At 29.9% G+C, this 13368-nt stretch overlaps 1 protein-coding gene across 1 annotated transcript; it reads right to left on the minus strand.

Annotated features, from left to right (window-relative positions):
- Positions 1-6536: 6536 nt before the first annotated feature.
- On the minus strand, positions 6537-7271 carry LOC106340974 (protein RALF-like 19). The gene has a single exon (XM_013779795.1). The coding sequence runs from the start codon at positions 7067-7069 to the stop codon at positions 6737-6739; it is 333 nt and encodes a 110-aa protein (XP_013635249.1). The 5' UTR covers positions 7070-7271; the 3' UTR covers positions 6537-6736.
- Between the last annotated feature and the right edge of the window lie 6097 nt (positions 7272-13368).

Below are 13368 nucleotides of genomic sequence, written 5' to 3' on the forward strand. Positions count from 1 at the left end.
AAATTATATAATTAAGTTTTACCAATCAGATATTTATGTATTAAACCATTTTTAACTTAGATAAGGTATGAAAATTTAGTTAAAATATAATAATAAATATATATGAATATGAATAGTTAGACCAAGTATAATAATAAATCTGCACAGATCATAAATATGATAGTTATATTAACTGCATTTATTATAGATGTGCTCTACATTTGTCATCATTCGAAGCTTGGTATAACTAAATTATGTACTCATATTTCAATTTCATAAGGATTTGTGAAAGACCGAAGAAATAAAATGTTGTTGTTTTCGTTTCTCCTCATTTAACATTGTTTTCATAAACCTATTCAGGTTTTATTAGATGTTACATTTATTCGTTATAGATTCATTATTTTCTTCAAACTCTATTTTTATCGGATATCTAAAGAACAAATTACGGTTGAGTACTTTTAATGTGAAATTGATGTTTCAATATGCCCGACATTTCTTTGTCTTAATTTACACTATATTTTAAATTTTTTTCTTGAAAATAACATAAAATTGTAATATGTACGAGATTCATTAACCACACGTGAAAAGTAAATGTGTTAAAAAAATTCTGTGAATTAATGCTAGAATATGTTTTTCATTTCGAACCTTTTTGGAAATTATATAATTAAGTTTTACCAGTCAGATATTTATGTATTAAACCATTTTTTAAATTTTATACGGTATGCAAATTAAGTCAAAGTTTAATCATAAATATACATGACTATGAATAGTTAGTCAAAATATAGTGATACATCTATACAGATCATAACTATAATAGTTATACTAACTGCATTTATTATAGATATGCTCTACATTTGTCATTATTAAAAATTTAGTATAACTAGAATATGGTCTCATATTTCAATGTCATAAGGATTTGTGAAAGAGTGAAGAAATTAGATGTTGATGTTATTTTAGTTTCTCCTTGTTTAACATTGTTTTCATAATCCTATTCAGGTTTTATTAGTTGTTACATTTATTCATTATAGATTCATTATGTTCTTCAAATCCTATTATAATCTAGAATATCCGAAGAACAAATTACGCTTGAGTATGTTTAATGTGAAATTGATGTTTAAAATATGCCGACATTTCTTTGTCTGAATTAACATGATTTTTTTAATGATTATCGTAAAAATAACAGAAAATTCTAATATGTACGATGTTCATTAACCACACGTGAATAGTAAATGCATCCAAAATTTGGTGTGAATTAATGTTAGAATAATTATATAATTAAGTTTTACCAATTTGTGTATTAAACCATTTTAAAAATTTTATAAGGCATGAAAATTTAGTCAAAGTATAATAATAGATATACATGAATATGAATAGCTAGTCAAAATATAATGATATATCTATACAGATCATAAATATTATAGCTATATATACTAACTGCATTTATTATAGATATGCTCTACTTTTGTCATTATTTGAAGTTTAGCATAGCTAATATATATATATATATACGATTTAGTGTTTAGTATGAAATTGGTTCATGTTTTGATATGACATACATTTATTTATCTGTTTTCTCACAAATTTTATATTTATGTTTTCATAAAACGATTAGAATATAGTAACAAGTTCAAGATTCATGAATCACACGCGATAAAAAAAATCATTAAACTTGGTGTAATTTAATGTGATAATAATTTTGTCTATTCACAAAAAGCTGGAAATTATACTATTTTATCAGTCAGAGATTTATATATTAAACATTTTTAATAAATTAAAAGGTACAAAATTTAGTCAAGGTATAATAATAAGTGTACATAAATATGAATGGTTAGTCAAAACATAATAATAAATTTATTCATATCACAAATATGATAATTATACTAACTGCACTTATTATAGATGTGCTATATACTTGTCATCATTTGTAGTTTAGTATAACTAAAATATGGTCTCATATTTCAGTTGCATAAGGATTTATAAAAGAGAGAAGAAATTTGATGTTGTTGTCGTTTTCGTTTCTCCTTGTTTAACATGGTTTTCATAAACCTATTCATGTTTTATTAGATGTTACATTTATTCGGTATATATTCATTATTTTTTTAAGTCCTATTGTAGTCAGATATTTGAAGAACAAATTACGCATGAGTGCGTTTATTGTGAAATATGTATTTTAATATGCATGACGTTGATTTGTCTGAATTTACACAGTTTTATTTTTATGTTTTTTCTGTAAAAATAACAGAAAATTGTAATATGAATGAGATTCATTAACCACAAGGAAAATTAAATGCGTCAAAAATTGTTCTAAACTATTCTGAGAATATATCTATTTTTTCATTTCATTAAAACTTGGAAATTATATAATTAAGTTTTAGCAATCATAAATTTAAGTATTAAACCATTTTTGAAATTTTAAAAGGTATGAAAATTTAGTCAAAGTATACTAATAAATATACATGAATATTATTAGTTAGTCAAAACATAATAATAAATCTATGCCGATCATAAATAAGATAGATAGTTCAGTCTGAAGTTTAAAAGGAATCTGTTCTCTTTTATTTCTTGCTTTTGATTACATATCAACAATAGAAGCACTTGATGTAAATATGTTTTGATTGAATAAAATTTTACATTCATTCAAAAAAAGAACATAAATAAGATAGTTATATTAACTGCATTTATTATAGATATTCTCTACATTTGTCATCATATAAAGTTTAATATAACTAAAATATGGTATCATATTTCAATTTCATATGGATTTGTGAAAGAGCGAAGAATTATATAATTATATATTTTTTGTTGTTTTCGTTGCTCCTCATTTAACATTGTTTGCATAAACCTATTCAGGTTTTATTAGATGTTACATTCATTCGTTATAGATTTATTATGTTCTTCAAATTCTATTGTAATAGAATATATGAAGAACAAATTACACTTGAACATGTGCAATGTGAAATTGGTGTTTCAATATGCCCGACATTTCTTTGTCTGAATTTAAACAATTTTATTTAATTTTACTTTATGTTTTTTGTAAGATATGTACGAGATTCATTAACCACACGTGAAAAGTAATGAGTCAAAATTTTGGTGTGAATTGAATATATTATTCCATTTTTATAATTTAGAAATTATATACTTAAGTTTTACTAATCAGAAATTTAATATTAAATCATTTTTAAGTTATATAAAGTATGAAAATTTAGTTAAAATATAATAATAAATATATATATGAATATGAATAGTTAGTCAAAATATAATAATAAATCTGCGCAGATCGTAAATATGATAGTTATATTAACTGCATTTATTAGAGATATGTTCTAAATTTGTCATCATCTGAAGCTTAGTATAACTAAATTATGTACTCATATTTCAATTTCGTAAGGATTTGTGAAAGACCGAAGAAATTAGATGTTGTTGTTTTCATTTCTCCTCATATAACATTGTTTTCATAAACCTATTCAGGTTTTATTAGATGTTACATTTATTCGTTATAGATTCATTATGCTCTTCAAATCCTATTGTCATCCGATATTTGAAGAACAAATGAGTACGTTTAATGTGAAATTGATGTTTCAGTATGCCCAACATTTCTTTGTCTTAATTTACATAATTTTTAAAATGTTTCTCATAAAAATAACAGAAAATTGTAATATGTACGAGATTCATTAAGCATACGTGAAAAGTAAATGCGTCGAAATTTTTGTGTGAGTTAATGCTAGAATACTTTTTTTCATTTCAAACCTTTTTGGAAATTATATAATTAAGTTTTACCAATCAGATATTTATGTATTAAACCATTTTAAAAATTTTATAAGGTATGCAAATTTAGTCAAAGTTTAAAAATAAATATACATGAATATGAATAGTTAGTCAAAATGTGGTATATCTATGCAGATCATAAATATAATAGTTATACTAACTGTATTTATTATAGATATGCTCTACATTTGTCATCATTCAAAATTTAGTATAAATAAAATATGGTCTCACATTTCAATGTCATAAGGATTTGTGAAAGAGTGAAGAAATTAGATGTTGTTGTTATTCTAGTTTCCCCTCGTTTAACATTGTTTTTATAATCTTATTCAGGTTTTATTAGCTGTTACACTTATTGGTTATAGATTCCTTATGTTCTTCAAATCCAATTGTAATCAAATATCTGAAGAAAAAATTACGCTTGAGTACGTTTAATGTGAAATTGATGTTTCAAATATGCCCGACATTTCTTTGTCTGAATTTACATGATTTGTTTTTTCTTAATGATTTTCGTAAAAATAACAGGAAATTTTAATATGTACGAGATTCATTAACCACACGTGAAAAGTAAATGCATCAAAATTTTGGTGTAAATTAATGTTAGAATAATTATATAATTAAGTTTTACCAATTTATGTGTTAAACCATTTTTAAAATGTTTATAAGGTATGAAAATTTAGTTATAAGTATAATAATAAATATACATGAATATGAATAATTAGTCAAAATATAATGTTATATCTATACGTATCATAAAAATAATAGCTATACAAATACTAACTGCATTTATTATTGATATGCTTTACTTTTGCCATTATATGAAGTTTAGTATAACTAAAATAAAGTCTCATATTTCAGTTTCATAAAGATTTGTGAAAGAGAGAATAAATTAGATGTTGTTGTTTACGTGTTTCCTCTTTTAAGATTGTTTTCATAAATATATTCAGGTTTTATTAGATGTTATATTTATTCGTTATAGATTCATTATATTCTTCAAATCCTATTGTAATCGAATATCTGAAGAACAAATTACGCTTGAGTAGGTTTAATGTCAAATTGATGTTTCAATATGCTCGACATTTCTTTTTCTGAATTTGCACAATTTTATTTATTATGTTTTTCGTAAAAATAACATAATATTGTAATATGTACGAGATTTATTAACCACACATGAAAATAAACGCGTCAATTTTTTTGTCAACTAATATTAGAATATTTTTTCATTTCCCAAAGAATTTGAAATTATATAATATAGTTTTACCAATCAGATATTTATGTTATAAACTATTTTCTAAATTTTATAAGTTATGAAAATTTAGTCAAATCAAAATGATAAATGATAGTTATACTAACTTCATTTATTATATATATGCTCTACATTTGTCATTCAAAGTTCAATATAACTAAAGTATGGTCTCCTATTTCAATTTCATAAGGATTTGGAAAAAGCAAAGAAATTAGATGTTTTTGTTTTTGTTTCTCCTCTTTTAACATTGTTTTCATAAACCTATTCAGGTTTTGTTAGATATTACATTTATTCGTTATAGAAATATTATGTTCTTCTAGTCTTATTGTAATCAAATACTTAAAGAACAAATTATGCTTGAGGACATTTAGTGTGGAATTAGTATTTCAATATGCCTGAAATTTCTTTTTTTTTTTTGAATTTATGCGATTGTTTTTTATGTTTTTCATAAAAGTAACATAAAATTGTAATATGTACGAAAATCATGAATCACACGTGAAAACAAAACGCGATAAAAAATTAGTGAGAATTCATGTTAGAATATATTTTCATTTCACTAAATTTAGAAAATATATGATTAAATTTTATCAATCGGATATTTATGTATTAAACCATTTTCAAAATTCAAAAGGTAAGAAAGTTTGTTAAAATAATATAATAGATATACATGAATAAGAATAATTAATCAAAATATAATAATAAATTTATACACATATATAACCATTATACTATAGCTGCATTAATTATAGATTTTTTCTCCACTTGTTATCTTTAGAAGTTTAGTATAACCAGACTATATATGGTCTCAACTTTCAATTGCGTAAAGATTTGTGAATTGAGTGGATAAACTAGATGTGTAAGGAAAATGTTGGGAAGTTTTTTTTTTTTCCAAGAAATTTGGGTCGAATCTCATAATTTGAATTCCATATTCGAAGCCACACTATAATATTAGTTTCTCTTTTTTTTTGTATTATACAAGGGGGTATCTTGGTCCCATAGAATTGGGTCCAGAATAACCACGTGTTAGTAGCCTACGTTTTCAGTTTATGTGTTGGTCCCCTGTCTCTGGCATTGCGAAATGTTAATTTTCCAGCGGCTGGGACTCGAACTTTGGTGGCTCATCGTATTGGGTTTTGCCCTCAAGTTAATCACCACCGGATCACGAGCCCTGGTTTACTATTATATTAGTTTCATGTTAACGGTCATTCGAATCGGGGCTCTGATACAATGACCAAAGTCTAACGATACCATGTGAGAAAATTTTGTTTAGTCTAACTTTTATAAGTGCAAAAAGGATCTAATATTAAGGGTCGTCTTGGATTATGATATTAAAAGTCGTCTTGGATTATGATACTAAGGATCGTCTAAATACAGTTTTGACTTTTATTTGAAGATATAGATACAATATCATACAATACAAACGTCGTCAACATTTTCAATTCTGTCTCCATTTTTCTCCCATTTATAAAGCCTATTATTTAACGTAGATCACAAGGGATTGCTTACTTATTGACATAAATGAAACACAACGTCGAGAAATATAAAGGGATACCAACAGATAAACGCGTATATGCATCATGATCATAAATAAAAGGATTAAAGATCACTGAGAGAAAAACGGGAAATATCAAGAAAAACAAAGTTAAGAATCGTACGTAGAGGAAACATGTGATTTTTTTTTCTTTTTTTTTAACGCATTCTTTGCACTCTCGCTTCGTTACTCACACTGTTTGTATGTGCTCATTCAGATTAAGAAGTTAGCCTGTAGCAATGCGTGATGATACTGCACCCACGCCTGTAAGGGTTAGCCCTTTTCCTCTTCGTGCAATCGTAGTAAGACCGGCCACGACGGCTACATGGCACATTGTTCTTCTTGAGTGCACCGTAACTGATGTACCTTCGCCTTGCGGCTAGTTGCCGCCGGTTAGTCTCAGAATCCATCAAGGACTCAAGCCCATCATCGTCTCCAATGCAACCTTGTCCATTGACACAAGATTTTGTCAGGGACCACGTGACATTGACTGATTCAGCGACTACAACCAGGGTCAAGAGGCAAAGGATCAACAGGAACTTGATACCCATTTAGCTTCTTTTTGTGTTTGATTGATGATGAGATTTAAAGGTTTTCTTTTACGGTTATAGAACTGTAATGTTGGATTCTTCTACGCCCTTCCTTGTGAAAGGAGGGAACAATAGAAGCGGTATTACAGAAGAACAAACAAGGATGCTTTTGTTGGGGATAAAAAGGGGAAGACAGTGTGTAATGTTTTGTGTTTTATTTTTGTGGTTGTTATTTTTGTTTGTGTCCAAAAAAAAGGTTGTTATTTTTGTTTTCTTGAAGTGTTGGCCCTCTCTCTTTTAGGATACCTTATTTTTGTTGGTTGGTGTCGTTCATTTCTTAGTTTAGTTGTGTTAATTTATATATGTGGCACTCCTCTTTGATCGGGTATCTAGTTTTGTACGTAGAGATTCAGTTAATTGAATTTTCTAATTAGCTTGCAAGCCAAGGGCTAATTTACAAGTTACTTTCTGCATGCTATGTTTTTAGCACATTATGTTCTTCCCAGTCAATTACAAATATGTGGATCAGTATGTGTAGTCCCATGGGAGAAGAGAGAAAGAGTGCACATACACCCATAGTAATTTCAAAAGCTAATTTATTTTTTTATTAGTTCGATCAGTATATTTATCTATATTTGTAAATTTACATTTTGAACAGCCAATCCAGTAGAAATTAGTTCCACCGTTTTGTACCAAAAGCATGTTCACTGGAATTATTTAAAGAAGGATTTTCATAATAAAAATAATAGAAAAATGAAAAAGTAAGAAAATAGTTTTCAAATGAGTTATTTTGAGAAATTCATGAGAACTTCTAACACCACATATGTTTTATTTAGTGGTTCTTTTTAACTAAAACTTAATTATCTAACGAATTTTTTCTTTAAATATTGATATAATTTGTTTGAGATATTCATCAAAGCTGTTTTAATAGTTTAATAAGGGGCCAATATGTTGTATAAAAAGCCTATAGTTCTATTGTTTTTTTATTTTGTCAACCTATAGTTCTACTGGTATTTGTTCTTGACCTGCACTAGATTTAGATCCGCGCGCCCGCGCATGTGTTTTTTTTTTTAATTATATGTGACTAACATTTGAGAATGCACTCAATTCGATTGTTCTTGTTCATGTTTGTCATTGGATACGTTTTTTTTTTTTTGGGCCTGTATACCTTTTTCAATGTTTTTAGTTTCTGAACTTTATAATTTATGACTTTGGTATTCATTTTAATTTAAATTTTCCACGGTTTTTCAAGAGTGAATCAGCTTAATACAGATTCGGCAACCGGTTTTCCATTGTTTTGCATCCTTAAAGAGTGTAACTACTTTTTCGCCATTGCCTCCGGTGATTTGATAATATGATTATGAATTGAGTTGATAGGAAGTGGTGTGTGCCTAGATAGGGAAGATATTAAAAATGTACTTAATTCGGCTATATTTATGTGAGATTATAGCGCATAAAAATTAGAATATTCCTATCTAAAATATATTTGAATTTCGTATATAGCTGTTAAATATTATAGGATGCAATCCGAAAATGTGAATCACACAATGTGTACGGAAATTAAACTTTATTATGAGTAATCAAATATAGAGATTTGATTTTCAATTGGTTGACTATATTTCTGTAATATACTGTTTACAAATTTGACTGTCAAAATTTATTTGGCAAGTAACTCTTGTTTACATATTTTCAAGATTTTTGGCTGATTGGTTAATATTTTAGTTTATTTTCAAAAATACCTTGTATGTAAAAATGAATGATTACAAAACAGAACCGTTGGTTATTTTAACTGAATGATTTAAATACAAAGACCAAAACATGACCAGTTTTCTACCTTCTAAGAGTAAATTATACCAAAATTATATATGTAATATATATATTTAGGAGATCATCAATATCATAAGTTATAAATTGCGTAAGAATCATAATCATAAGTCAAAATTGTTCTCATAATTATACGATATGTGCATGTGGACTATGAAGTGGAAATATGTTTTAAGTATGAGATATAATCATATTTCGGCCCAATAATTATTTTTAATCATAAGTAATGGACTTCAACGATATCTAGTAGTAAAAGCCTGCCCAAGATTATTATTATGTTAAGAAACAATGGCATTCAATGGTAATTGTTAAGGAAAATTAAGGTTAATAACTAATTGTACTTCACTTTTAATAGTTTAGATGTTTGAAATCATGGGTTCAAACCGGCCTAAAATATTCAGGCACGGCCTGGTTACAGGCTGTCACGTCCAAGCTATTAGGCCTGGGACGGATCGGATATCCGGACAATTTTAAGATATCCGGATCCGGATCTTTATCCGGCGGATCCATAATTTTACTATCCTTATCTGGATCCGGGGTTTGCGGATATCTGGGTGTCGGATATCCTTCTAAAAATTATAATATCCGGCAGATATCCAGATCCGAATTTGGATCTTTAAAATAAATAAAAAATAATATTAATCTATATAAAATATTAACAATAATTTAAAAATAAAAATATATATAATGTTTTTAATTATTTCTATGTATAATATTACAAAATTTAAATAAAATTTATATATACTATTATAAAAAAGAAAATATATTAAATAAAATTATTTTTTATATATAGATATTACTATTTTTGAAATAATTATTAATAAAATTTACGGATCCGGATATCCGGACTAAAAAATCAAGATATCCGGATCCGGATTCGGCTTTGATGGATCCAACATTTTACTATCCGGATTCGGATTCGGATTCGGCATTTCTGGATATCCGGATTTTCGGATCGGATCGAATCCGGTTCTCGGATAAAAGTCCCAGGCCTGCAAGCTATTACTATAAGTAAGGTTAAGTATATTCCTAAGACAAGTTTAACTTAACCAAAACACACAGAAGTAATTTAGCCCCTTGAAAAAGGCATCCTGATTCGGACAATTATTACACATTTATGTTATTTAATTTTGCGAAAGTGGTAGGCAGAGGCATCTTCTTATCTGGAGGGAATCAACTTGGTTTGGAAAAAGCATCCAAAAAGCAGAAACGAATAAAGGAAACCCCATAAAGGAACGGTAATCGGATTTAGAAAATAGAATTGCTATAAAGCACAAGCATAAAAGGCAGACGTGGATGTAGTTGTATTGGTCCAACTCTAAATCAAGATGAAGTTTTTGTTTCAGCTGCCTTGTTGCTCTTGCTTCTGTTTCGTCAAGCCAAAGAAGGGGAAACACAAGGAGGGGGAGATAAAGAAAGAGTAACGAGAAGCATCTTCAAAGAGAGAATGAATCATTTTTTATGGTGTCAATTTTATGTTACTTATGTATCAATCGATGATTATCTTTGTCAAAAGAAGGCAAGATCATTAAGTTAATTATGATGTTGCATCCTCTTTTTACATTTACCAATTTGATTAGATTCCCTCGATATGATTCCTACCCAATCTTTATTTTCCTTCTTAAACGTACTCTAAATTAACTCGTTACTATGGGCTATGAAAATGGTTATAGAGTTTTGTTTCTCATTAAACAATTTTAAAGCTGATTGCTTTCAACTAATTAAGAAGAACGATAAGAGAGCATGTTCCAGTTACCAATCTCTTTACTTACCTTTAGGTCCGTTTATCAAAATAGCCTAAGCTTGTGTGCCAGTTTCAACTACAAGATTCGATGAGCACAACATAACATGATAGACTGTCAAAATCCTAGTTTCAAGTAGCCAAAAATGTGGTTTAAAGCCAAGAAAGACCAAAGTGTTTCATTGCGTAAGACCCAACTAGAAAGTTTAAAGCCAAGATCGACCAAGATCTGCCTGTGTCTTCTGAATACATGGATTGGCTCTGGCACTGAAGTATGGAACCCATGGAGCTCCTCCATCCTTCAAGTTCATCTTTCCTTTCAGGCTCTTGTTCTTAGTGAGAAGCCATAATTACTTCAACGAAGCTGGCTATGATAAGCAGTTTGGCCGAGCTGAGGAAGCGAAAAACTCAGTGACTTACAATGAGAATGAATTGCTGTTATGATTCTGCAAGTCTCCAAAGGTATGATTCTGCTGCAACAATTCAAACGCAAAATGAAAAATTACCAAAAGAGACCGTTTAGTTACAAAAAAAGAGAGAGACCGTTTTGATCAATACTGCAATTATTGGATATTAGAGAAACGAATCTGTTTATGGAAAATGAATTCTATTCTCCTTAACCGTAAAATGTAGCTTACATGGAGTTTATATACACTTGCGTTTAACCATAGTAAACCACATACAATAGAATGAAAGTCTAATCTACTCTAAACTGGACTGAACCGACCATCTAAATTAATAGTCTCCCTCAAGATGAAGGTGCATATATGTTATGGAAACCCATCTCGCGTATATTGTCCCGGAAAGGAGTAGGATAAAGCGCCTTGGTGAGAACATCTGCAAGTTTATCACCAGTACGCACATACATTGTCTTGAGAAAGCCATCTTTCATCTTCTCCCTTACCTTATGGCAGTCATTCTCTATGTGCTTAGTGCGTTCATGGAACACCGGGTTGCTCGCGATGTGCAAAGCGGCCGTGTTGTCACAGTAAAGATAAGTAGGAAGCTTAAAAGGTAAGCGGAGACCAGTCAAGACTTTCACCACCCAAATCATCTCCTTTGTAGCCATACACATTGCTCTGTATTCAGCCTCCGCTGAACTACACGACACAGTGTCTTGCTTCTTCGATTTCCAAGATACAAGAGAATCTCCAGCAAACATTGCATAACAGGTAACTGATCTTCTAGAGTCTGGACATCCATTCCAATCAGAATCAGAGTAACCGCGCAAATCAAAGTTAGTCTATGTACCATAAAACAATCCAAGACCAATCGTTCCCTTCAAATATCTCAGTATCTTGTGAACAGCTTGAAGGTGAACATCAGTAGGAGCCGCAGAATATTGAGCTTGCTTTCCAACAGCAAAGCAAATATCTGGTCTCGTAAACGTTAGATACTGCAATCTTCCCAACAATCTTCTATACTGTTTTGCATCCGTAAGCAGAGTACCATCGTCTTGAGATAACTTCTGATTCGGTTCCATTGGTATTGATGAGGGTTTACAGCCAGAGAAACCAGTTGATTCCAGAAGATCAAGTACATACTTGCGCTGACAAATGGAAATCCCTTCAGCAGATATTGCTATCTCCAGACCAAGAAAATACTTAGGAGCTCCCAAATCACGTAGTTTAAATGCTGCACTCAATCTCTATTTCAATTCATTCACCATATCATCATCTGTACTGGCGATGAGTATGTCATCAACATACACCAATATTACCAAGAACTTCCCATCCGAAAACTTCACAAACATCGTATGATCTCCAGTACATGTCTCGAAACCGAAATCTAGTAAAGTTGTGGAGAGTTTCACAAACCATTGCCGAGGAGCTTGCTTCAAACCATAGACTGATTTGTGTAGACGACACACTGCTGTAGGAGAAACTTCAACTCCCTTTAGCTCAGAATATCCTGGTGGTAACTTCATATAAATCTCTTCCTTCAAATCTCCATTTAAGAAAACGTTAGAGATATCAAGCTGCATCAATTTCCACTTCAACTTAGGAGCAACAGACAACAAAATCTTCACCGTAGCAATCTTTGCTACAGGGGAAAACGTGTCAAGAAAGTCTATGCCCTCTTGTTGAGTATAACCCTTAGCGACGAGTCTTGATTTCTTTCTCTCCTCCGTACCATCTGCATGATATTTGATGGTATGTATCCATCAACAACCAATTGCTTCTTTCCATGACGGTAACTCAGTGATCGTCCAAGTCTCTGTTCGTTCAAACGCATCAATCTCCAAACCCATGGAATCACACCATACCTTATCCTTCAATGCCTCTTTGTAATTTTGTGGAATTGGTGCTTTGGTGATGATATTAAGAAAGGCATAGAAAGGCTCAGATATAGAAGTATAAGAAATATAATTTGTGATGGGATATGGAGAAGTAATATGAGTTTTATCAGTAGAAGAAGAAGTATTATAGCAATGATAATCCTGCAAATGAGAAGGTAATTTCCTTTGGCGAAGAGATTTTGATTCAGAAGAAACCAAAACCTCAGAGGATATCTTATCTTTTGAGAGATAAGTATCAGAAGAAGATTGTGGTATATCAAAAGTTGCAGGAGAAAGCGATATGAGGGAAAAAAAAGTCCTTGTATCCTCTGTGATGGTAGAGGATACTAAGGGAAAAATATCCTCATAGAAAATGACGTGTAGAGAAATAGAAACCGAGTGTGTCTCTATGTCTAGTAGCTTATAGCCTTTATACCCATGGGGATAACCTAAGAAAATACAAGCTCTAGCTCTAGG

Source organism: Brassica oleracea, chromosome C4 (genome assembly GCF_000695525.1).
Source record: "Brassica oleracea var. oleracea cultivar TO1000 chromosome C4, BOL, whole genome shotgun sequence".
In the NCBI taxonomy this organism is placed as follows: domain Eukaryota; kingdom Viridiplantae; phylum Streptophyta; class Magnoliopsida; order Brassicales; family Brassicaceae; genus Brassica; species Brassica oleracea.

What these genes read in the sequence shown, in the direction of transcription:
- LOC106340974 (XM_013779795.1), bottom strand. Translation starts at nt 7,069, where the DNA reads ATGGGTATCAAGTTCCTGTTGATCCTTTGCCTCTTGACCCTGGTTGTA.